General features: G+C 38.2%; 12 protein-coding genes across 12 annotated transcripts; 6 read left to right on the plus strand and 6 right to left on the minus strand. All coding sequences in view use genetic code 12, as the record gives it.

Moving 5' to 3' along the window:
* Window positions 1–467: 467 nt before the first annotated feature.
* Window positions 468–812, minus strand: CANMA_005389 (uncharacterized protein; the record flags this gene model as incomplete). The annotated part of the gene is made up of 1 exon (XM_051817763.1): window positions 468–812. The coding sequence occupies one exon, from the start codon at window positions 810–812 to the stop codon at window positions 468–470; it is 345 nt and encodes a 114-aa protein (XP_051669007.1).
* Window positions 813–1,078: 266 nt separating this feature from the next.
* Window positions 1,079–3,361, minus strand: CANMA_005390 (uncharacterized protein; the record flags this gene model as incomplete). The annotated part of the gene is made up of 1 exon (XM_051817764.1): window positions 1,079–3,361. One exon carries the CDS (start codon window positions 3,359–3,361, stop codon window positions 1,079–1,081), a length of 2,283 nt encoding a protein of 760 aa, XP_051669008.1.
* Window positions 3,362–3,734: 373 nt separating this feature from the next.
* PRE10 (proteasome core particle subunit alpha 7) lies at window positions 3,735–4,656 on the minus strand (the record flags this gene model as incomplete). The annotated part of the gene is made up of 3 exons (XM_051817767.1): window positions 3,735–4,477; window positions 4,546–4,594; window positions 4,654–4,656. 3 exons carry the CDS (start codon window positions 4,654–4,656, stop codon window positions 3,735–3,737), a joined length of 795 nt encoding a protein of 264 aa, XP_051669009.1.
* A 220-nt stretch (window positions 4,657–4,876) lies between these two features.
* On the plus strand, window positions 4,877–6,163 carry CANMA_005392 (palmitoyltransferase; the record flags this gene model as incomplete). The annotated part of the gene is made up of 1 exon (XM_051817768.1): window positions 4,877–6,163. One exon carries the CDS (start codon window positions 4,877–4,879, stop codon window positions 6,161–6,163), a length of 1,287 nt encoding a protein of 428 aa, XP_051669010.1.
* A 939-nt stretch (window positions 6,164–7,102) lies between these two features.
* PRX1 (thioredoxin peroxidase) lies at window positions 7,103–7,777 on the plus strand (the record flags this gene model as incomplete). The annotated part of the gene is made up of 1 exon (XM_051817769.1): window positions 7,103–7,777. The coding sequence occupies one exon, from the start codon at window positions 7,103–7,105 to the stop codon at window positions 7,775–7,777; it is 675 nt and encodes a 224-aa protein (XP_051669011.1).
* A 154-nt stretch (window positions 7,778–7,931) lies between these two features.
* Window positions 7,932–8,894, minus strand: CANMA_005394 (CCR4-NOT core subunit; the record flags this gene model as incomplete). The annotated part of the gene is made up of 1 exon (XM_051817770.1): window positions 7,932–8,894. The coding sequence occupies one exon, from the start codon at window positions 8,892–8,894 to the stop codon at window positions 7,932–7,934; it is 963 nt and encodes a 320-aa protein (XP_051669012.1).
* A 279-nt stretch (window positions 8,895–9,173) lies between these two features.
* On the plus strand, window positions 9,174–9,674 carry CANMA_005395 (uncharacterized protein; the record flags this gene model as incomplete). The annotated part of the gene is made up of 1 exon (XM_051817771.1): window positions 9,174–9,674. The coding sequence occupies one exon, from the start codon at window positions 9,174–9,176 to the stop codon at window positions 9,672–9,674; it is 501 nt and encodes a 166-aa protein (XP_051669013.1).
* Window positions 9,675–9,931: 257 nt separating this feature from the next.
* MRP7 (mitochondrial 54S ribosomal protein bL27m) lies at window positions 9,932–10,726 on the plus strand (the record flags this gene model as incomplete). The annotated part of the gene is made up of 1 exon (XM_051817772.1): window positions 9,932–10,726. The coding sequence occupies one exon, from the start codon at window positions 9,932–9,934 to the stop codon at window positions 10,724–10,726; it is 795 nt and encodes a 264-aa protein (XP_051669014.1).
* A 2,002-nt stretch (window positions 10,727–12,728) lies between these two features.
* CANMA_005397 (FTR1 family protein) lies at window positions 12,729–13,946 on the minus strand (the record flags this gene model as incomplete). The annotated part of the gene is made up of 1 exon (XM_051817773.1): window positions 12,729–13,946. One exon carries the CDS (start codon window positions 13,944–13,946, stop codon window positions 12,729–12,731), a length of 1,218 nt encoding a protein of 405 aa, XP_051669015.1.
* Window positions 13,947–16,147: 2,201 nt separating this feature from the next.
* CHS1 (chitin synthase) lies at window positions 16,148–19,189 on the minus strand (the record flags this gene model as incomplete). The annotated part of the gene is made up of 1 exon (XM_051817774.1): window positions 16,148–19,189. The coding sequence occupies one exon, from the start codon at window positions 19,187–19,189 to the stop codon at window positions 16,148–16,150; it is 3,042 nt and encodes a 1,013-aa protein (XP_051669016.1).
* Window positions 19,190–20,129: 940 nt separating this feature from the next.
* CANMA_005399 (uncharacterized protein) lies at window positions 20,130–21,845 on the plus strand (the record flags this gene model as incomplete). The annotated part of the gene is made up of 1 exon (XM_051817775.1): window positions 20,130–21,845. One exon carries the CDS (start codon window positions 20,130–20,132, stop codon window positions 21,843–21,845), a length of 1,716 nt encoding a protein of 571 aa, XP_051669017.1.
* A 679-nt stretch (window positions 21,846–22,524) lies between these two features.
* CANMA_005400 (uncharacterized protein) lies at window positions 22,525–23,268 on the plus strand (the record flags this gene model as incomplete). Its single annotated transcript, XM_051817776.1, has 1 exon — window positions 22,525–23,268. One exon carries the CDS (start codon window positions 22,525–22,527, stop codon window positions 23,266–23,268), a length of 744 nt encoding a protein of 247 aa, XP_051669018.1.
* Between the last annotated feature and the right edge of the window lie 206 nt (window positions 23,269–23,474).

Consider the following 23,474-nt stretch of genomic DNA (forward strand, 5'->3'; position numbering starts at 1 on the left):
AAACCAAAGTCGCAAACAATCATTGTCGTAACAAATTATTTCAAGACACACCCGTAGATAATTCCATTTTTTAATGCCATTGATGATGTACTATCTGATATATAGAATTGGATCACATTCTGAGAGAGGACGTAGCAAAAATTGTGAGCATTCGAAGACTATCAGGATGCAATGAAATTAGCGTCCATGGACTCTTAGGTGGTTTATGTTTGGAGAACAATTTATTGTTCCTAACTTTTCATATAGGGCCCCTTCAAAAGTCTTGGCTAAGCCAGCTATGATCCGTGTACATTAATGAGGGTCTTCTTGAATAAAAATTTGGTGAATGCTTGTACCTGGAAACAGTTGTATTGGTCTAGATAGCTACAATTATCTGTAAGGTGCGATATACTTGAATATACATTTCTAAATTATAAGCTATCAAAGGTGCATAATAACCAGACGATAACAAAGACTCAGCAGTCTATTCAAAGCAATTTTAGCTTCTTAAACTCTGATTCTAACTCTCCTTGTTTTCGCAAGTTTTTTAAATCTTGTTCGTTTCCCCAGTACCTTCCTTGGAAAAACAACAGTGGCACCCATTTCTTCCCCACAATTTCAGTAAATGCATTTTCCAAGGACGTTGCCTCATCCTGATCTTGGAGTTGATCCAATTCAATGATGTATAACTTGTCGTATATCCCTTCTTGTTTGAACAAATTGTAGACATAATGACAATCAGGACACCAAGACTTTGAAAGCATCAAATACGGATGTTGCGATATCAATGTTTTGACTTTGTTGATGTAGTCACTAGATGATGGGGTTGCCATGGTTCTGCTATGTTGTGCTGACTTGTGCTGACTTGTGCTGAGATGAATGAAGTTGTGCGATGATGGTGCCTTGAGAATTGTAAAAAGATTGTGGCTTGAAAAGCGAAACCAAGCCGCGAAGTTTGAACATTCTTTTCACTTTACAACGTAACTATAAAGTAGGGATCTTTCTCGACATACTATTTCACTTCTATTAAAGCTATTTGACTAACCATCAAAGGAGAAGGTATGTTGCAATTATCTCCACATCTGGTGGGCATCTTCAACTAAGCCGGCATAGTTTTTAGGATGTCGTTCTTTAAATCATTGTATCGCTTATTTGCCTCTTTTTCTTCCATTATCCTCCTTTCCCTCTCGGCCTTCCACTTTTGTCTGATGTCATTTAACCTCAATTTTGACGTTGGTGACTCTGCGGTGGCCGACCCTTGTATCTTCTTCTGAAGTAGCTCCAATTCATTCTTCAACAACGAGTTTTGCTCCTTGAGCTTTGTGACCTGCTTCTTCCAGGTTTCATTCGCATGACTCTCGTCCTCTGCAAGCAATAACCTCACATAATTGTTTATCAATATATCCGTTGCCCTAACAAAATAATCAAAAACTGACTTGTGATTTTCTCTAACAATCCGGGTACTACTCTCATCAACATCACCGGCAAGAGCTTTTTTGATCTTTTCGTACTTCTTGATAGGGTTGAGTAAGGATTCATCCTCAGCTATTTTGTTGAATGACTGTATCAATCTTTGAAATTCACCCAAGTCAAACTTTAACAAATCCTTAAACTGAAATTCCATCACCGACAACTTTTTCATCACTCGCTCTTTTTCGTCAGTGGTAGCAAACGTAACAAATTCAGCCATTTGTTTCAACTTGGACTGTAGTTCCTCGTTCTCCCTTTTGAGATTGGCATTTATGTAGGACATCCGTGCTTGTTCTGAATTCAGCATTTGTTGTTGCTTCAAGGCTTGGTTAAGTTCGGCTTGGAGTTCTGAAACTTTGTTTGCTTGGTCACTGAGGTATGTTGTTTCCAGATTGGAGCTATGTTGTTCCACCTTCTCCATTCCCACTGGCTGCTCATGAGCAGCAGGAGCTTCACGAAGCTGACTTAACTCGTTTAGAAGCGACGCATATGCACTTTGAAGGTCTTGATGTTCGGCAACCAAGCTCTCGTAATGGATAGATAATGGCACTTCTTCGATATCATGCAGTGCACCGCGATCATTTGTACTCTTCAAATCGTTTTTGAGTTCTTCGATTACCGTCTGCAAATGTGACACCTTTTCAGCACTTTCATTTCTCTCAAGTTCAAGGGATTGCTCTAACTGTACGTTCAATTCTGTTGTCGCTTCGAGTTTTTCGTGCAATCCTTGGACCTCCTGGATTTTATTGCTTAGTTCTTTGGCTATTGTTGTATTTTTTTCCGCAAGTTCTCTTTTCTCCCTTCGTAGTTCTTCGATTTCTTTAACCAAATCCACTGTATTATCCATGTCATAATTTGACGCAGGAGGAGTAAGTGGCGTTGTTCCGTTATCTAGTTTGACCTCATTATTTATGGAAATTTTAATCATATCTTTTGTAAACTGAATAAGATCCCCCACTTGTTCCTCAAGTGGTTTAAATGGCAGTTGCTGGAAAGTATCCTTTCTCCAAGCTTTCAAGTCCTCTTCTTTCTGCACATACATTACAAATTCCCCAACCAGATCCTTGCATTTTTCTAACACGTCTTTCAACTCTGTTAGTTCGATTTGCTGGTCTTTAATACAACGTTCAAAATCTTCAAGATTTGCTTGCAATTCCTCCATGATTTCAAGTGACTCCTTCTTATCGGCCTGAAGTTGGACAATCTGTTTCTCTAGCAGCAGCTGACTAGGTTTGATATCTACGTCTGCTATTATCAGTTGGATTTCGCTGGTATCGATACTTTTCTTGTCAATAAGATCTCGTAAAAAGTCTCTCATCAATTTAAGCTTGATCTTGTAGTGAATTAGTTGGTTATTTAGTTCTTCGTTTTCAGAGTGAGTATTTGTTTCGGAATCGGCCGATCTATGATTAGTGCTGGAATATTTCAAATCCGGCTTGTTGTTAAGAATTGAAGCTGAACTCGTTAATGCTGACACATTGCTCGGAGGCCGGAATTGTCTCCATGGCGACACGTTATGATTTTTTAGCTTTATTGGGGTCTGAGTGAGGTGGCTTCCATCAAGTGAATTATCGACAAAGGAATCGTGCTTCACCGGTGAGTGCTTCTCGATTTCATTACCAAGCCGGCTTCCTCCTTTCGACATATGCTGCTGGGGACTAACAACTTCACATGCGTTCCTGATGTTGGAGTCTCTATTGTTGACAGTATTATTGGGCTTTCCATTGGGGGATTGTGGGTGATCTATGAACGGACTTGATGTATCGTGGTATCGCGGTGATTGTATTGGGGATTCGGTGCCTGATACCAGCCGTAGCTCAAGGTCGACATTATTTTCTTGGGTGACATTCGAATCCATCAATTCGCCATCACCAGTATTTGCTGATTCTTGTACTAGATCACCTGGGGACATTATAGTTACGAAGGGAATGCAAGTGACCACACCGACTCGCGTAGATTGGTTTCAGATTTGATTCGTGTTCCTTTGTTTACATTTACTTTTTTTATTACTTTTTGACACTTATATGCAGGAGGTGCTTTAAAGTAACGAAAGTAAGAGAGTTGATGAGTTGGCGGCTACGTATACCTACCGAGAGTGTTAAAAGGTTGCTCTTGAGTATTCGTCTAATGTGCAACTTTAATTACTCCGACTTTACCAATGACTGATCACATGCGCTGGTGATGTCGAAAGTCATGCGAGAGCAAAAGACAGTTTCACCATTGATTAAATGATTTTCTTACTAAGCTTGACTCTAACCTCCAACTATATAGTCTGTCTCCTGTCATCAAGTTTCCATTTCTTCGTCCTTATTTTCTTCTCCTCCTTCTTCCTCTTCTTCCTCTTCGTCATCTTCCTCTTCGGCTTGTTTTCTCACCTCTGCCAAGACGTTTTCTGGTATAAACTGATGCTTTCCACCCGTATGTTCTTTACTCACCCATGAAATCTCCAATTCATAATCCTTATCCTTGTTATCCTCATGTGCCAAATGAATAATCTTTGCTGCAATCTTGACCGCCTCCTTACATGTCAACTCTTCAAAGTTTAATTTTTCCAACTCTGACTTGGCAATTTGACGACCTTTTCCTGTAGCGGCTCCACTGTATCCCCAACAGGTACCACTTGGTTCAATCATGTACAAATGTGGACCATCATCATCAACACCGCCTACTATAGAAACCACACCAAATGGTCTAACGGAGTTGTAACAAGTGTAATTTTGCACGTATATTCCCATTCTATCCATTAGGTTTGGAACCGGCATTGGAATCTTGTATATCGACTTGAATGACTGGGCCTCATCTCGGGATCTATTGACAAAGTGGCGACCGTCTGGTAGTAATCCCGAGTAAACCACTCCAATATGGCGATCTACCGTCTGGATTCTTTTATTCTTGCCAGGAACCAATAACTTGGAGTTGATGATTTTTTCAACGGCTAACACAACGCCATCTTTGCATTTGATACCAATAGAAGTTCCTCCATTCTCTACTGCCTTCATGGCATATTCTACTTGAAAATTCCTTCCATCTAAATGGTTCTATAGTTAGTAACATAAAGCTGGGTTTTCTTTTTTCGAAAATGAAAACTCAACATACCTGGAGAGAAAACACTGTTTGACAAATCGTATCCTGTACCAATTGACGTCTAATAGATGAGTTAGTAACTTAGTCCCTGGTACAAAAGGCTGTAATTCACAAACATACCATTGTATCTTCTTATCAATTGTGGTGTAAAGTAAATGGTTTACACTCAAATGTGATATTTAGTTTTGCCACTAAATTAAATTCACACACTGGTTTTGTCTGGTGGAATAAAAAAAAAAATGATACGCAGTACACGACGCTAGGGTAGCTGCTCTTATCCCACCGTTATCCTATCGTTATCAACTCATTCTGAGTTTATTCTTCTTCCTGTTTCCACATATAGATGATGCTTGAGTTAAGATGGCCCTTATTGGGTGTGATAATACCTGTGGCAATCATAGGTTTTACTGCCTATGGTTCGCATTACTTCATCCTTCGTAATCATTTGTCAACCACACAGCAAATCATTTATGAATGTTTAGCTTCCATGATCTGGATTTCTTATGCTTTGGCAATATATGCCAGTCCTGGGAGACCACCAAAAGACTATACACCGAAAAAAGGCGAGTGGAAACGGTACTGTACCAAATGCCAAAGTTACAAACCACCCAGAACACACCATTGCTCCAAATGCAAGACTTGCGTGATGGCAATGGACCATCACTGTCCCTGGACCCTTAATTGTGTTGGAGCCAATAACCTCCCCCAGTTTATGAGGTTTTTATTTTGGGTCATGGTGGGGACCGGTTATTTGTTTGTGCAATTGTGTGAACGTATAGTGGCATATTATAATGACCTGGATAAACCAATTTACCTTATAAAACGATCAGAATTGATTGCCGTTATTGTCTTTACCCCGGTTGACTTGTTTGTCTTGTTGAGTATTTCTTTGTTATTCATTAGGTGTTTGATCAATATTTGTAAAGGTATGACTCAAATTGAGATTTGGGAATGGGATAGAATTGATAGTCAATTTCACAGCAAAAGACTTTGGAAGTCAATTAGGTTGAATTATGAGCAGTTATATGGAAAACAGTTGCCACAATTGAGTACATGGACTAATATAAGTCCGATTGATAAAGAAGAATTTTCCATGGAAGAAATTAGAAACGATGACAATAATGAACTGGATGGTTCTCAGATCCGTAACTCTTTGGAAATGGATGATGAAGAAGAATCACGATCATCTGATGACATGTTAGAACAAAGAGAAGTTGAACAAGAGCTAGATGAAGAGGAACTCGTGCCAAGTAATTTCACCATAGATGACTTAATATTTCCATACGATTACGGGATTTGGGGCAACATCAAGTACTTTTTGGGCTCACCATTCATGTGGTTAGTACCATGGGCCAAACCAAATAATGATGGTTTCAATATTGAGCCTTCGCTGGATTATAAGGAAGACGATCAGTTGGGACTTCCTTGGCCACCTGATGGTGGGAATCAAAACATTACAATTCCAACTCCTAGCGATGATGAGTTGAGAGGCATAACCAACTATTCTCAATTAAAGAAACAGTTGGATCCAAGATACAATGCTAATAGAAGTTCCTGGCATAATGACATGGGAGAAGGTTTGAATGATTTTGGTGTATATATTGATGACTCTGATGACAATGAATTATAGATTTACGAATTGAACATAGTGCCAAAGCACACCAGTAGTGTGTGATCCGCTAACCATTAGATGTCAGCTCACTCACAATGAGAAATCTGTACTGTAAGAATGAGGCCTCTTGTATGACTATACTAGCAATACCAACGCCGATACTACATGTGGTGAAAGAGGTTTCAAAAACTGGTTACTTCAAGATAATTACTGAAACAATACCGTATGTTGTTAGGTTGCAAAGGTTACGAATCATTTTGACAATTGTTGCAAAAAAAAACAAAAAATAAAATAAAAGGGTTAATAAAGGAGAAACGTGTGTATTAGTGTGATTGTGATTGTGATTGTGATTGTGATTGAGTCTGTGTAAGTAAGTATGTAAATGTAGGAATGAAATATACATTTACTGTTTATTATCAGGTATTCTGTACACTGTAGTACTAGTGTGGAGTTGTGTTGTGTTGATGGTAGTGGGGATCATAAATTAATTAATTTCCAAAGAATAGTTTATATTTAGTTAATTAAAAATCAATAAAAGGGTAGTCTATTGATATAATTAATTTTGTTTAATAATATATATATATATAAAAAGCATTAATAAAAAGCTAACTACAATTGAAAAAAGCCAATTGCACGTGATGTGTGGTAATAATTGCTTTTCTTATTTTTTTCTCTCTACAAATCAAACACAAAAACCCATTACTAACACAATAAACCACAATTTTCCATTGACACTACAACAGCACATTAATACATTACACTACTTTATGTACTTCACCCCTTGTCTTTTGTGGTGTGAGGCATATATGTATCATATAAAACATATATAAACCAAATACTTTTCTCAACGTTTTTTTTCTTTTCAAATTTCACTTTCCTAGTTCTTTTTTTACACTATACTTTCAATTGTCAATTGTCAATTGTCTATATATATATATATAATAACAATTTCGAAATATGCCAGAATCAAATACACTTAGATTAGGATCTACTGCTCCAGATTTCCAAGCTGAAACTTCCAATGGACCAATCTCATTCCATGACTACATTGGTGACTCCTGGGCTGTTTTGTTTAGTCACCCAGATGACTTTACCCCTGTTTGTACTACTGAATTGGGTGCTTTTGCCAAATTGGAGCCAGAATTTGCCAAGAGGAATGTCAAGTTGATTGGTTTGTCAGCAAACAATTCTGATTCTCACAAGGCTTGGATTAAGGATATTGATGATGTCACTGGCTCAAAATTGAATTTCCCAATCATTGCTGATCCAGAAAGAAAAATTGCTCACTTGTACGACATGATTGATTACCAAGATGCCACCAATGTTGATAACAAGGGTGTTCAATTCACCATTAGATCGGTCTTTGTCATTGACCCAAGCAAGAAGATTCGTTTGACTTTGGCTTACCCAGCATCTACCGGTAGAAATACTGCTGAAGTTTTGAGAGTAATTGACTCTTTACAAACCGGTGACAAGTACAGAGTCACTACTCCTATTAACTGGGTTCCAGGTGATGATGTCATTGTTCACCCATCTGTCTCCAACGAGGAAGCAAAGACTCTTTTCCCAAAGTTTAGAATTATCAAACCATACTTGAGGTTAACTCCATTGGACGTTAAGGAATCTAAATAAAGGGAAAGATGCAGTCGCTGAATGATTGTTTAGTATGTACCACTAATAATACAGCCTTTGACTGAAATACACAATACAAAATGAAATCCAATTACTTTTTTCCATTCTCGTAGAGTATTTACTTCTATCAAACTTCTTCTCTTCCCCTCTCTCTTTACTGCTCATTTATATTAGTCAACAACTGAGCCAAGCATCTCTTTGTTGCAACATCATCCTGCAATATCGATGAAAATGTGCCATCTCGCAATGGCTCAGGTAAAATGTTTGCCAACGCTTTTCTGGCCTCAAGATTATCGGAAAGTCGCATATAGCACCTCACCACGTGTTTCAACAACCTTCCTGAGCTATTAGACGATGCTTGTCCTTGTCCGGTGATAGGCTTGCCATTGGCGCCAGAAATGGTTAATGCAGCCAACTGTTCAATCATTTTAGACAAGACAGATGCCACTGTGTGAAACCGTTCAAATGTTGTACAAATATAACTCAACCCTTGATCATCAAGTAATATTTTTTGTAGAATAAAGATGGCAACTGTCTTGGACAATTCTGACGAAATTTCCATTATATTCAAGCACAAGGGAACGATTTCAGTCGTTAAGAGAAAATTGATAACTTCCGGCGTGTCATTTTTGACTAAAGCTCCAATAACGCCCAAACTTGTAAGCCTTAGATATTCAAATGATCTTTGACGCGCATTGGTGGACAAGAATGGGTACAAGTACAATGGCAAATTAGCTTTCAAAAATAACCCTCTCGTTTGGACATTTGATGCCACACATTGTAACAATGCAAGAGCATTGCACACTCTATTGGAAGTTGAAGCACTTAAATTGGGTGGATCCAAAAATGGATATACACTAATAATCTCCTCTAGTAACACAGTTATTACACCAAAGGAGTTCCAAAGAACCAAAGCTAGATCATCGTATTGCTCTCTTTTTTTCCCCAATTCTAGTAATGCCTTCTCTCGATTATTTCCTGTGACTAACTCGTTTATCCATTGATATATCTGTTCATCATTTAAGGCGTTTCCTATCAGGCTATTTTGTGGACCTTCAAGATGTGGATTGTTTACGGAAACCGGAACCGTTCTTGCTTGTGGTGGAGTTGCATACATCAGCTAGTCGTTATTGTTGCTGCTGTTGTTGCTGCTGTTGCTGTTGCTGTTGTTGTTGTTGCTGTTGTTGTTGTTGCTGTTGTTGCTGTTGTTGTTGTTGATAAATTGTGCTTTGGGTTAAGTTGTATAACTTATTCTTTAAAAATTTCGGTTTTCTGTTTTTTTTTTTTTTGATTTTCGATTTTTCTTCTTCTTTTGGCTACAACTGCGACCTAACTACCAAACACTCTCTTGTTTTCTTTGTTGAAAGCATACAACACCCTGAACAAAAAAGACGCTATGACGCATGAAATTTACAGTAAATCATTACAAGAACTCTCGAAGCTCGAAGAAAAGCACGTACTCAAATCGTTCAATAGTGAAGTTGCTTGGGAATTGGGTTCTTTGGGACGCCAATTGTCTCAAGAGTTGCACTCTAGCAAGGCCATTGTCATTGATATAACCTTAACTAGTGGACAAACATTGTTCCATTCTGCTGTGTCGTCAGGAACGGCTTATGATAACGACAACTGGGTCAAAAGAAAATACAACACCGTATTCAGATTTGGAAAATCGAGTTTTTACATTGGACAGAAGCTCAGACAGAAAGGTAAATCAATAGAAGAGGCCATGTTTGTATCCTCAAAAGAATTTGCATCGCATGGAGGAAGTGTACCATTGCGCGTCGTGTCGAATGAGTTTATTGTTGGCGCTTTAACTATCAGTGGGTTGGCTCAAGAGGAGGACCATTTGCTTGCTTTGCAAATATTGCAAAAGTATATAGCTAAATCTCAAGACTGAGTCTGCTGCCATTTCTTAGAATGAATTTAGATATAGAAGGAAATATATAAATCTCGCCATCGTACGTTGTAGTTGAAGAGCATTTGATTTTAAGTTGTAAATGACCCTGAGTTCATTAGTTTGGTAATGCACATTACATGACAAAAGGTAAAGTGAACAAAAAAAATATAACAAAAAGCGAAAAAAAAAAAACGAAAAACGAAAAATTTTTGATCTTTTGGCCAAACCATTAATATTTGAAACACACCCGCTTCACTATGTTATCCTTGAAGAACTTCCTCATAGGGAGACCTGTTGCAGGAATCACCAACTCTATTAAATCCATAACCCAGATTCGTACTGCCACAAAGCGAGTGTCAGGATCAAAGACAAACAACAAGGACTCTGCTGGTAGAAGATTAGGACCCAAAGTTAATGAAGGACATCCCGTAAAACCTGGCCAAATCATAATGAGACAGAGGGGTACAAAGATACATCCTGGTGAGAATGTCCGTATTGGTGTTGATCACACGATATATGCCATCGAGCCTGGTTTTGTTCGGTTTTATTTTGACCCATTTCACCCATTAAGAAAATACGTAGGAGTGGCATTGAAAAAAGATGCAAGACTTCCAAAAGAACATTTTGCTCCAAGATTGAGGAGATTTGGATACACACCGATTGAGGACCCTGTTGCTGCTAAAAACGAAGAGGCGCAAAAGTCTAGAAAGGAAATACTTGCGTTACCACTGTTGCAAAAGGCCCAAAATAAGCAGTATCTGCTTCGAAAGAGACAATTAAGGGACCACAAAGCCCGCTTAGATGAAGATGCATCTGTGGAATTATCAGAACAGGAGAAAGAAAGGGCGGCTGAAAGATTGTTTAAAATTTCTCAGTTTATCGAACTTGGACAAGAATTATCCATTGCTCAATCCCAAGTGACTTATGATGAACTTTACAATATCAGGCTCCAATATAGAAGAGGAGAACTAAACTATGGTGAATTTGGTTCGGCCAAGGCTAAGTATTTGGAAGTTGCAAAGAAAGTTGATAGCTTTGCACAAAGTCAATGAGAGTGTTTGTTGGAAGCATTTGTACATAGAATTGATTTTTGGAGGCTAGAATAGGAATCGATGCTTTTTACCGGTGCATTAAGGATATACGATATACATTTGATGGGGATGGGAACAAATTGAGCAAAGACGATAATCTTCAATTGTTGTCAATATCCCATTCAACAAACTACCACATCATACGTTGACACAATATCACCTATCCATTTTGCTAGATCTCTGCAAAAGATAAAATACAAGAACCAAGACACTTATTGCTTGTAAATAGTTTGTTATTACCCTTCAATGAACAATTTAATCCTAATTTAGATGAAATTAATGAGGTCCTCTGATCATACCTCAAAGTAGAAAGAGATCGGTCTGATATGATTTATTAACTGCAAATCATGACAATCGTATCTAATCAGGAACATCATTCTCAAATCTACAAAGAAGCAGTTCAATATGGGGAATAAGTTCTAACAAAATGCATCGAATAGTCGTGTCTACCACTTTTTACAATTAGGTTTTTTTAGTTGCAAAATAAACACATCCAAAGCATATCAAAATTAAATTTATATCAAATCTATATAAACCACAAGATTCCCTTCTTTTGTTTTGAATTATTTCGGTCAGTTTTCCAATCACATTACCATTCGATTTTTACCCTTATTGTCTAAATCTACTTCACAATAAATCATCCACCATTTCTACGGTCAACAATCACCTCATGATCAACTATTTCTCTGTTTCACGAATCAAGCATAAAATACTCAACATAAAACCTTTTTTCTCCTTTTAAGGCCCAAAGAGCGCCTGTGGGATGCGTCTTCATTGTGGAACTAGGGATGTGAGTCCCAACGTGACGCATAATTGTCCTGTTGGCTTCGAGGTGAACTTGAAGAAGGTTTTCAAGTCGGGCGGCTACTTTGATACTCGCTTTAAATCTGGTCATGGGACATTCCCGCACTTATGCGAATATGGTTTCGGAGGACCTAAGGTGGTGAGCTCGTGTGTTTTGATGATGACTAAATGGGAATATTTTGGAAGGTGGTGGTGTTTGCATCATTTCAGAATTGGAAGCTGAAAGAGACAGGAAACAATTAGAGGGAACAAAGAAATAAAATCCATTTGAGGTTGCGTACATAGCATTCCTTTTGAGTATCTTTCTTTACACTTTGAGAAGAAGGCTATTGAGGTTTGCTTGGAAAGAAAGGCTTTTGGTACGCCAAACTCATTTGAGAATTTAATAGGACACGTGATAACTTTGTCACAAAGCATCAACATCAGCATATTGTCGAAGAGGGAATTGCATGAAATCAATGATCTCAATGTGGGTTTACAAACCCAATTGAGGTTCAAAAGTTAAAATACACGTAAATTTGCTGTTATAGTGTTTTATAACAAGATATTATTTGTAGATGATCTCTTAATCCTATATACTACTTTTCTAACCTAGAAGTTTCTAATATACAGTGAAATTTCAATTTTAGCTCCAATAAGTATGGGAAACCAAGATCTGTTATTTCCGAATCATATCAATGAATCAATGATCTGTAGATTTGATCTTTAGTTACCTTTGTTTTCGTTGGCAAAACTGGCCCCATCTTGAAAGACATGTTCAAACACTCTAACAAAAATAAGGGAGTGTGTACTTAATTAGATAGTGATGGATACGAAAGGTAGATGGCCATGTTGTTGTCAATAGATTGATAGAGCTCCAATAATGATGACACATTATAAATCCCGGAAATGTATTAAAAGACTATATATTTATAAAAAGATTTAATTTAAAAAAAGTGTTGTGGACGACCGAACCCCCCGATCCCCCGTCCTGCAATAAAACACACATAAAAATAGGCAAGTAAAAACGAAAAATGCTAGTCAGCAGAACCGATACAGACTAGCATATTCACTGAAGAAAAGAATGAAAAGGAACTAACAACGTAAGTTGAACCACTCGTTTAAAATATACTTTAAGCATATTTCACTTTTTGTGTGTGTGTGTGTGTGTGTGTGTAAACTAAGCAGTTCCGCTTATCTTGTGTTCTCCCTTTTCTCCACTTACTCTAACAGTTTCATTCTTGACCTCGTCAACATCATCAGAATCTCCGGCAATAGCTTCACCGTTTCTTTCTTCCTCTTCGTCATCTACTCCAAATCTCGTATTCCTCAAATCATTGAACAATTTTTCTTTCTCCTCTGCTGATAACTCATGCTTCTTCTTGTTCTTGATGTGATACATTGGATTCAATGAACGCAAAGTAATACCTTTCAAGAAAGGCAAGTGGCCAAATTTTTCTTCATAAAGCATCAAGAACAAAGCGACAATCACTGCAAGCCAATACATATTGTATGAAAGGACCGAGCCATAAGTGGCAGTGTTTTGCCAACCCAAAAGTGCATTGAACACATCCCAACCATTGTCTATTTCTGGGTTGCAGCAATTGACGTGCCACACTGTCTTGGCAATGTCGTAAGTACCTGGACCAGATCCATTCTCCGAAGCATCACCACCAGTTTGGTTGTTAAACACATGGGACTCAAAGTACCAAATACCTCTTGAAAACAAACCGGCTGCGATCAAGTACAAAATACCCGTGGAAATGATCAAGAATACTTGCAAAGAAACTGTCGAACCAGAGTAATACAAAATCCCACCAACAACAATACCAGCGATCAAACCACAAATGACTGGGATTGGAAAGGCAGTAGCTGGTGAGTTCAATCCAACACCACCTACGAAAACAATGGCTTCCAAACCTTCTCTAAGACAGGTGATACATGGCAAAATGAACATACAGTACTTTTTAGTCAAGTAACCAATCTTGAATCTGTCTTTCTTCTTATCGGGAACCTTTGTCAATGCTTGGGCCAACTTGACTCTCCATTTCTCTTTCATCTTATTGATACGCAACATGGCAACACCCATCAATGAAATCAAGACAGTAGCAATAATACAGAAAATACCTTCCCATAAATCTTCCGAGGAAGACCAGATATCATTACCCAAGGTATAGAACAACGCAATGAAAATAGCACCAATAATAAGACAAATAATGACACCTAGCCCTGCTCCATACCAAACTTGATTTCGTAACTTTTTATAAACTTTGGGGTCATCTGTGGCTTTACCGATACCTTGTTTCAAGAATGCCAATAAAACAGAAACGACGACAACCGCTTCCAAACACTCTCTGAAAACGATAAAGAAAATCTGGACGTTGAAAACATTCACCATGGTTGATACACTTTATTAAAGATGAGGGTGTGGTGGTGGTGTTGTTGTAATAAATCACGTGATGAGTTGCAAAAACAAAGAAAATAAAAAAAGAAAAATAAAAGTATGATTTTAGACTTCTCAAACAGACGTGGTTGTGTGTGGGGGGGAGGGGGGGTTAATGTTTCGGTAAAGAAGAAGAAGAAGAAGAAGAAAAAAGAAAAAAGAAAAAAGGATAGGAGATAGAAAAGAGAAGACGAAGGAAATGTTTCAATCTATTTATATTGTTCTGGATAATTTAACAAGTAGGAAAGAGAGAAAGGAAGGCTTTAAATTTGTATAAACTGTTGTTGTTTGTATTATTGTATTGTATTGTATTATTGTTAAAAAAGCCTCGTTTTATTATGTACATTTGTAGTGTACTTTTGGTAAATTATTGACATCTATTGTTTGTATTCCAATTTGATTAAATTATTTGAACATTGTTACACTACCCTCTCCCCTTCCAATCTAATTTTAATTTTTTTTAATTCGCTACTTTTTATCTGATTAATCAAAACAAAACCATTAGAAATATTATTGTCTAAGGCGGGATCCACTCACAGTTTTTGTGTACAGGTGATTTAAAAGTTATGACAACTCACTTTCAACAACACTATAACTGCTTGTTATTAAGAGGGGGCTCATTCCTTTCTTGAACACACTTTTTTCATGGAATCTGATAAAGATATATGCGAATAAGGAGTTTAAAGGCATACATTGATCAATCTCTTCTTTTCTTTTCTTTCCTTTTTTTTTCGTTTTATCTTTTTGTTTTGTGTTGCTGTTGACAGAAGAGACAATAAAAACTATCAAACCAACCAATGAGGACATTGATTTAATGGGGCTTAAAGGTTTTAAAACTTGCAGAGTTATTGTCGGCTTGTTTCGTAGCGAATCAGATGGCATTCGTTGGTCACTTTAAAAACTTGCGGCGATCGGGTTCAGTTCAAGTGTTCTCTGCATACAGCTTATTCTCTCTCTCTCTCTCTCTCTCTCTGTCTCTCTCTGCATAAGCCTTCTTCCTGGTCTTGTCGAACAATACCATACCCCATTGTTACCACTTTGTTGTTAGTGAATTGGGGAGTAGTGGTTGCTAATCGTCTACGAGACCATGTCTACAACTCTATTTCTGATCTATACAGAGCTACTTTACTGAATACTAAATTGCATCACGAACAGATGATATTTCGGAAATTAAAGTCCAACTGAAGAATTTTGACATGTCCCGGCTCTCTTGGAAGCGCTTTAATGCATCGCTCAAGCAACCTGATGAAGAACTGATTGTGTCTCCTGTACCAAGTGCGCACCCTCTAAGTGACTCCAGAAGGAGGAAATGACTATAGGAACGTAGTATGGTGTATAAGCTCTTAGAGGGGATTGCTGCGAAAAAGAGTGTCAGATAGTAAAGTGATAATTTCAAGGCATACAAAAGAGAATACTATACCAGGCATTGGTAAACGAGGTAGTGGAGTAGTACTACTTGCTAGGATCTTGTCGTGCCATAGCATGGAGTGGAGATTTTGCGTGCTATATGAGTAGAACAACTGATTGCACAGAGGACACTTTTGACAAGCACAGGTGCAAGGCGATTTTAAGATGAATGTGCTATTTATCATAAATCACAAGTGTCGTGGATCCTGTCGAGTCAGCTTCTTCTTCTATTGTGCAGTTGCAATGCAATGTAATCGATCTCAGTCTGTCCAAGTGGTATTTTGCTTTCACGTCCGCCTATAGCTGTGTGCTCTCTTTTGTTCGTGCCAAGTGAAGTTCAAAGTGATCCATTTATGTGTAGCCCCTAACACCAAATTACTAAGCTCGTAAGATGTAGATAATAACCGTACTCTGATACAGCTTGATTTAATGCTCTTTTTGATGTTGAAGATCGGTTATTTTCTTTTGGTGAGCCGACTTTTCTATAAAAATCAAAATCAACCAAACACATCAAAGACAAACTCGATCAATATTCGGCCACAAACTGGTACACGAGGAAAACAATGACCTTTGCTTCCACATTCAGCAAGTCAAACTCTCATTATTCTATAAAAAGACTATCGATCCCAAAGCTTGTTCTGAATGCTCCATTGCTTTGGCTTTAGAAGGAGTGCCAAAAAGCAATTGAACGCCTACTATCAAGATACAAAAGAAAACGACACCAGCTTTACGCTTCAAATTTATTTAAGCTAATTATTTAAGGGGTTATTATTGGTTTGGTTATAGCCTGCTCTTTTGTTTTTCCATTTGCTAGAAATTTCAACCAAGCTACGAGCGTAATCTTGAAGTAAATATCCACAAGAACCTACAGCTCTGAAGAGTGATAAAGCGGCAACTGTCCATAAAATAAATGCAAGATAAATGTTTTGAGCTGTATCTCCAGGCTCGTAAACTTGAACCATAGTCATGATAAAGATTAAATTGGCCAACATCCAAAAAAGCACCACTTTTGTTCGAACATCTTTGGCGTAGTCATCCCCGTCTAAGACGTGTTTGGTGGCCTTCTTCTTATTCAATTTTTTGCCCGACCTGTTTGCCCTTATGTTATATAATGTCTCGAGGTAGACCTCGTCGATATTTACATCCATCACAACTGCCTCGTACTCACCCTGTGCATTCTGCTCGATGATGTATTGGTTACTTTTGTCATCGTCCGGGTTGTTATCCCCCTTTGTACCCCATGAAACATCGTGGGTATTGCAAAATGCATATATTTGCAACGTGCAAGTATAAGCTGGAATCAATAAGAAGTATTGTACGGCACAAGTCAACATATGCCATGGATCTAGGTACAATATTGACATCAATGTGTATAACCCATAGGTGGAAAGTAGCGAAACCACAATACTTACCAAAACGTAGGACGACGTGTCTCCCAGGCCAAATTGGTCTATTGTTTTGATAACAAAAACTAATCCAACAATTAACGCATACAATGCGCAAACAGTTAGCAAGATTATAAGAACTTTAAATATGTTCTTCGAAGCGTGGGGTCGGTTTCCGATGGAAGCAATGAATAACGACGTCAACACGCAGATGCATAGATAATTGAACAAAGTGAAGATCCAGAACCCTCCATTGTGACCTATGTGCTTGTACGACACAAGTGAGCCAGTAAGAAAGTAATAAGTCAAGTAGAAGTTGCTCAACGAAAAAAATGAAAACACTAAATTCACCGTCTGGTACAAAAATTCAACGTTTAGCCAAAACTTTCTCGCAAACGAATGGTCTGTATACCAAACTTTTTTTCCATGATATAATGAGTACAACGCTGCAAAAAATGCACCATTAATCCAGCGTCTTCTCTGGGATAAAAATTCAGAGATACTTTCCGGTACGTCAGTTTCCCCTGTGGCCAGCTTGACGAATTTCAAAACCCAGTTATCACCCTTTTTTGATACAAGTTCCCAACACAAAATTCTGTCCTCCGCCAAATACATATTTGCTTCAAAGAAGTTTGTTTTGGTATTCTCTTTGTCTTTTTCATGAGACTTTAGTAAATCTTCTCCTTTAAAGTATGAAGCCAATGGCCCCGTGCCATCTTCGTGATTTTTCAAAGCGATGTAGCGGTATGCTGATAAAGCACCTGGAAGGACAGATATGTACCCGAATAGAGACTCTAGTGGCTTGTCAAGAATATTCGATAGCTTGTACTCAAAATTTTGAGAAGCAACCAAAGGGTTAATTAAGTTTCTCCAGCCCTTGCCCTTCATTGCCTTGATCTCACCTGCTGCACCTGCAACATTTGAGTCTTTGTCAAACGCTTTCCATAAATTATAAACGGCATGATTGTCTGGCTTTGTCCCCACGTCAAGAAGAACTATCACATTTGGGTCTAATACGGGACAAAATGCATTAAATAGCCATCTGTGTGAGTTAATTTTCTTCTGATTTTGCTCTTTTAAGCAGAACAAGACTTGAACTGGGGTCAAGTTTTTTTCATCACCTTTAAACTTTAACTGCTCGTCAATGGATATCTGGGTGGTGTACTCAAACAAGTGTGCCTTCACTTGCTTATTATTGACGTATGGCCTCGTTAAGTTATCCTGATAGCATCCCGTTGCTGTGAGTAATTGTAGCACTGATTCATTAACTTTATTCCTACCATCTGCCACAATTATCACTTGAATTTTCTTCCAACTATCTTTTCCCCAAACTTTAGATTTACGTCTGGAACATAAATGAGCAACATTTTTCATTACCCCATGCATAGTTCTAGCGAACGCAAATTCATCCTCGTTGTACATGGTGATGCAAATTACAATCTCTGTTTCTCTTCCATACTTTGCAGCTCTCAATGTAAACCCTTCTTCAATAAATGTATCGGGGTTCGAAGTACATGCTGTATATGACATATTTGTGAATTCTCCAAATGGCGACTCCGTTCGAGTCAAGACCTTGCGTAATTCACCTGGCACGGGATTTTCCAAAACTAAATTCCCCTTCTTGCCACCGACAAGTCTTACTTTCCTGCGTGTGACGGTTTTTTCCCTATGAGGATCATACACTGCGTCGATGTTTTGCATGAGGTTACCATCGATTGATTCGGTAAAATATTGAGCTTCATCATTCGGATCAGACACATGTGAGTATCCGGTGTATGCTGTAGATTCGGAGTACAAAGATTTCGCATCCTCTCTACTCTCTTCCTTTGCATCATCCATGCCGAACTTTTTCTCCTCGCCGCAATACGTGCTTTGATCGTCGGTGTAGTGGCCAGCTTCATAAAGTGCACCAGGTGAGAATATTGGTTGCGGGGGATCCAAGTATCTTTGACTGCTGATTTCACTCCCTCTGAAAGAATTTCTCAATGGAGACCCATCGTATACATCGTCTTTGTCATCAATCAAAACCTCAGTATTTCTCTGCCTCTTTGGTGATTCGCGTGAAGTATACTGTGCTCTAGGCGTGGAATCGATATCCATATTAGGATCAAACTCCAATTTAGGTGCATTACCAACAAATGGGGACTTGGTAGTTTTGTCTTGGTAGCCAGCTGTCCCGGTGCTTCTCGAGAAGATATTTGGTGATTGTTTGATTCCCCCTTCGCGAGTCTGTTTGATCTCTGAGGCTGGAAACCCAATAAAACCTTCAGATATATCCTCTTCGCTGTCATAGTCCAATGGTTGATACCTCTTTGTTGGGCTTGTACTTCGCGTGTAAGCAGCATACGGTAGTTTTATGGAGTGACCCTTCTGCTCATCAGCATCATCATCAAATGGGTTCATCATATTTGATTAATGAGTACGTAAAATAAAAAAGCAAAGAAAAACAAGAAATGGAAGAGGGAAAAGGAAATAGTTTGTAATTGCGTCGCTGCTTACGTTCCTTATAACATCATTTAATTGTCCATATAATTTTGGTTTGGGTCTTGGACTCAAACATTATTCCCAAATGGGTACAAATCAAAACAAAAACAAAAAACAAAAAAAAACAAAAAACAAAAAACATCTTATTTGGTGACACAAAACTTAAAGACTGCAAATTTGAAACGATACCAGGCATTTTGGCGAAAGGTTTAGACCTTTTAATATTTTAAGCTAGTAATCATGGTCCCTTTTTTGGTTCCCGCTACAGGTTAATCTCATAGAGTTTAAGTTTTTGGAAACTAGTGGAGTTTTAAAACTGCAGGCCAGGGCCATTCCCTGTAACAATATTCTCGGTTATTTTTATAAGAGGAAAGCTTGAGTGGCAGCAGCCATTCAATACCCTTGGAAGAATTTGTTTTGACAGCCAGAGTAGGTTATATGTTTTGATTGTTTGAGATATATCTATGAAAACAGAGATTTCTAAAAGGTTTGTTAAATGGATCTCACAACATTTTGCAACAATATTACAGCAAAAGAAAGTACTAGAAACTTTTGATGCAAGGTCATGTTCAAAAGAAATGAAGCCAGTTATGTTATTGGAGTTTATGTAATAGAAAGAAAAGAAACAAAAAGGTACCTTTTTGTTGAAGCTTCAGCTTCTTTCAAGCTTCGTTAAGTTGACCAGAACAGCGTGCAATAACAAAAAGGGAAAGAAAAATTAATGTCTCAATTTAGTGTCAAGCTATTTCCAGTTGCGACATTACAACAAAAGTGCAAAGTTGAAACGGAATGATTAGGACTTGAGTTTCCACTTTGCTAAATTTTTACCCAGTGCTTAGGGACATGCACTATTTTTAGATCCATGAGAAACACTGATATAAATATTCACTCGAATAAAAATGATACTGAATTACGAGAAAATAACGGGCTCGGTGGCGACCAAAGCTCATCACTGATTTCCAATGTGGAATTCGGCACGTTGAAGAAGATCGGAACTAACGTGTCACAAGTATCTACATTTAGTAACTCAACAGTCAAGTCGAATCCATTGATCAAGCTATTCACTCGAAATAAATCCCAGACAAATGTTACTGGTAAAAATTATGAAGGGGAGATTGCGAGTTCTTCGGATTCGATGAATGAGTTGAATGACAACGGACCCCAGAAAGAAACAAAGATTGCAAAGTTGAGAGCAGCAAAAAAGATTTTAAGCCCCACAAATAAACTGTTTTTTGATTCTGCTGCAGAGTCAAGCTCCACTGATGAGAGGTATGCAAAGAGACAATCGAGCGAGGAATTGAGAGGAAAGAAACCTGCAATGACCTCCCCGCTGACCGGCTTCCATAGCCTATTTCACAAGTCCCAATCTGCCAGTGGGCTATCCAAATTTGGGGATAGAAATGCCGATGATAAATTGTATTCGGGCTCTTCAAAGTCTTCCGTGTATTTGTCGTCAAACAATTCAAATTCGGTCGTAAATGATATAGTGCTCGCTCGAGTTTACAAATTTACAAGTGCTGGTATTCCTAATGAAGACAATGAAGGATCCTCGGAACATTCGTCGTTCCTTGAAATACATAGGAAGATGTTGACTCCTGCTGACCTGTACATTCAAAACAAGTTCAACAGGCATCATCAACACGAGGTGGGGTTGGGCATCGTTGAAAGAAACGAACATGGGCCACCAGGCGTCTCGAGTGACGAGGAAGCCAAATTGAACAAATCAAATCAACAAATAAGCTTGCTTTTGAAGCCATTATTTGTACCATCGAAACAAAGAAAATCGTCATCGGCTGCAGCTTACCCGTTCTTGGGACACTCCCTTGAGGAGATAGGAATAATAATAAGGAACCATTTCAGTGCGGAATTCAACAAATCAGTCAAGCTGGAGCCAAATCAAAAACATGGGAGGTATAAACAGAAGGCGAATAAATCAAGTTCAAAGAGCCAAGACCGTGGTATAACCCACAGCAATCATATTGTGTTCACAAATCTTGATGAGGACGAGTCAAGGGAACTCATTCAAGATTTATCGACGATATTTGTTACTTGTTTAAGTTGGTTAAAACATGATGTGTCTAAATCTGTATGGGCTGTAAGTCGTGCTAATGAAGAAAAAAGTTCTGATCTTCTCGATATGTGGCGTGTCTTATCAAAATCGTGGGCTTATTACAACAGAACTATCCGATTTCAGATTTTGCATATGTTCCAAGCGATACTCACCGGGCATAGGGCATATACAGATGGTAATTTTTCAGAACAAAAGATACCACCAACATGTGTTGACGAAATCTTACTACACTCGTTTTGTACGGTATTTATTATTCCATTAATTGAACAGAGGAAAAGGTGGGCGACGGATTTACAATCTGTGATTAGCATTGAAAACTATGGGATACTCAACGACCATGAACGACATTTATTTCAGCAAAACCTGTCCATACATTCTAACGCATTGCATTGCCTTGGGTCTTTCCAGAGCTTACCACAATCGTCTTATTTCAAACCTGATATCGAATCACAATCTTTAAACCAGGTAACGAGAGCATTGGTATCGAACTTGTCGGATCTTCGCTAATGGCTAACCCGAACCACGCTTTAAAGTATCAACTTACGGAAGCACTTAGTAGCTGTTGTACCTGCCCATTCTCCACTAGAAATACCGTTGAAACAGTAAAGCAAGAAACCGGCCAACAATGATAATTTTTTGAGTGCAAAATTGTTTTTTTTTTTTTCAAGTAAATACCAGCTGAAGGTAGACGATCTAGGTCTGATCATATAATTAATCACTGATTATGACTTGTGAGCTTCTTTTGCAATCGAGTTATGGGGTTTTCTCATCCAAATCTTACATTACAGATTTTTGAAGCTACTGTCGAGCCTTTGATATACACAAGAAAGTTTAATATTATAAATGTCGTCCAGAGACTAAACAAAGGGGGTAAAGTGCCACGAAGGTAGCGGCTTTTGAGATCAGGATTTCCTCTACACAAATAGTAAACTCTGTATAACAAAACTAATTATTTACCAACTGTTTATAAGAACTAATTTTCAAACGACAGTGGAATGTAGTCCCTTCCGATTCTTGTAAAAAGAATAGACACCTGCTACACCTAACAACTTTCTTCGCGAAGTTTTGTTGGACGTTTGAGTTTGTCTATTTTGGGTTTTTGTTCTAATAGCGCTCCAAGCTTTCGCGATAAAAAAAAGAGTAAGAAAGTGTTAACAACAGAGATACTGGTAGATCTACATCTCCAATGAACCACAATACTCATAACGACTACGACACAAGTGCATCTATTCTTTCCAATGAAGATGCATTATCTGACATCAGTTTGGATGAGGAAGACGAAGAATTGATTTGGAGAGTCTTTTTTAGTGATTTGGAGAAACACACAAACAGACAAAAACAAAGTGAACTGATTGACGAGGAGCCGGCAGATGCGGAAGAGATAGATTCGGATAATGAAGAGTTGTTTTCAATTAGCCTGGAGGATTTACTACTGCTTGGAGATCCAGCGTTGGCAGATCGATATAAAGACTTGAAAAGTAATGCTATTGACGTTAACTTATCTGAAGAAGAGCAAAAGCGGTTACTCATTACAAACTTCACCAACGATCAAATGGAAAGGTTCGAAGCCTACAGGCGGCTGACCATAAATAAACCTGGGGTAAAGAAGATCTGCAACGGGGTGGTGGGACATTCTGTCTCCCAGGTCATAGCAACCGTGGTAGCAGGTGTAGCAAAGCTGTTTATATCAGAGATAATAAGTAAATCTTTTGAAGTGCAAGATAGGGATAACAAAGGCACGCTATTGTCGGACATTGAGAAGAAGAAGAACCAGAAAAGATCTGACATTGAAAATATTCAAACTGAGAGTGAGACGAAACCAGCTCCATTACTGTACCAAGGTGACCACAGCTCACCCCTTCAGCCCACTCATATAAGAGAAGCTTTAAGATTGTACCAGGATGAATGTTCTGGCGAATTACCATCGTAGAATTATATAGTTTTAGAAAATATCTCTTCGAGTTAAAAATAAAACAAAAATTTAAGTATTTTTGCAATTATTTCACTGTCAAAACCCTTTTGGTAAAAGAAGCCAACTAAGGTACACAGTTTATCTCTCTCCCCCAACGAGAAATCAGCCACCACTCTGTTTACACTGGTTCTATTGTAGCAGATTTCGTAAATAGTCCAAAGTTT

Source organism: Candida margitis, assembly GCF_024628925.1.
Source record: "Candida margitis strain CBS 14175 chromosome Unknown scaffold83, whole genome shotgun sequence".
NCBI classification, from domain to species: domain Eukaryota; kingdom Fungi; phylum Ascomycota; class Pichiomycetes; order Serinales; family Debaryomycetaceae; genus Lodderomyces; species Lodderomyces margitis.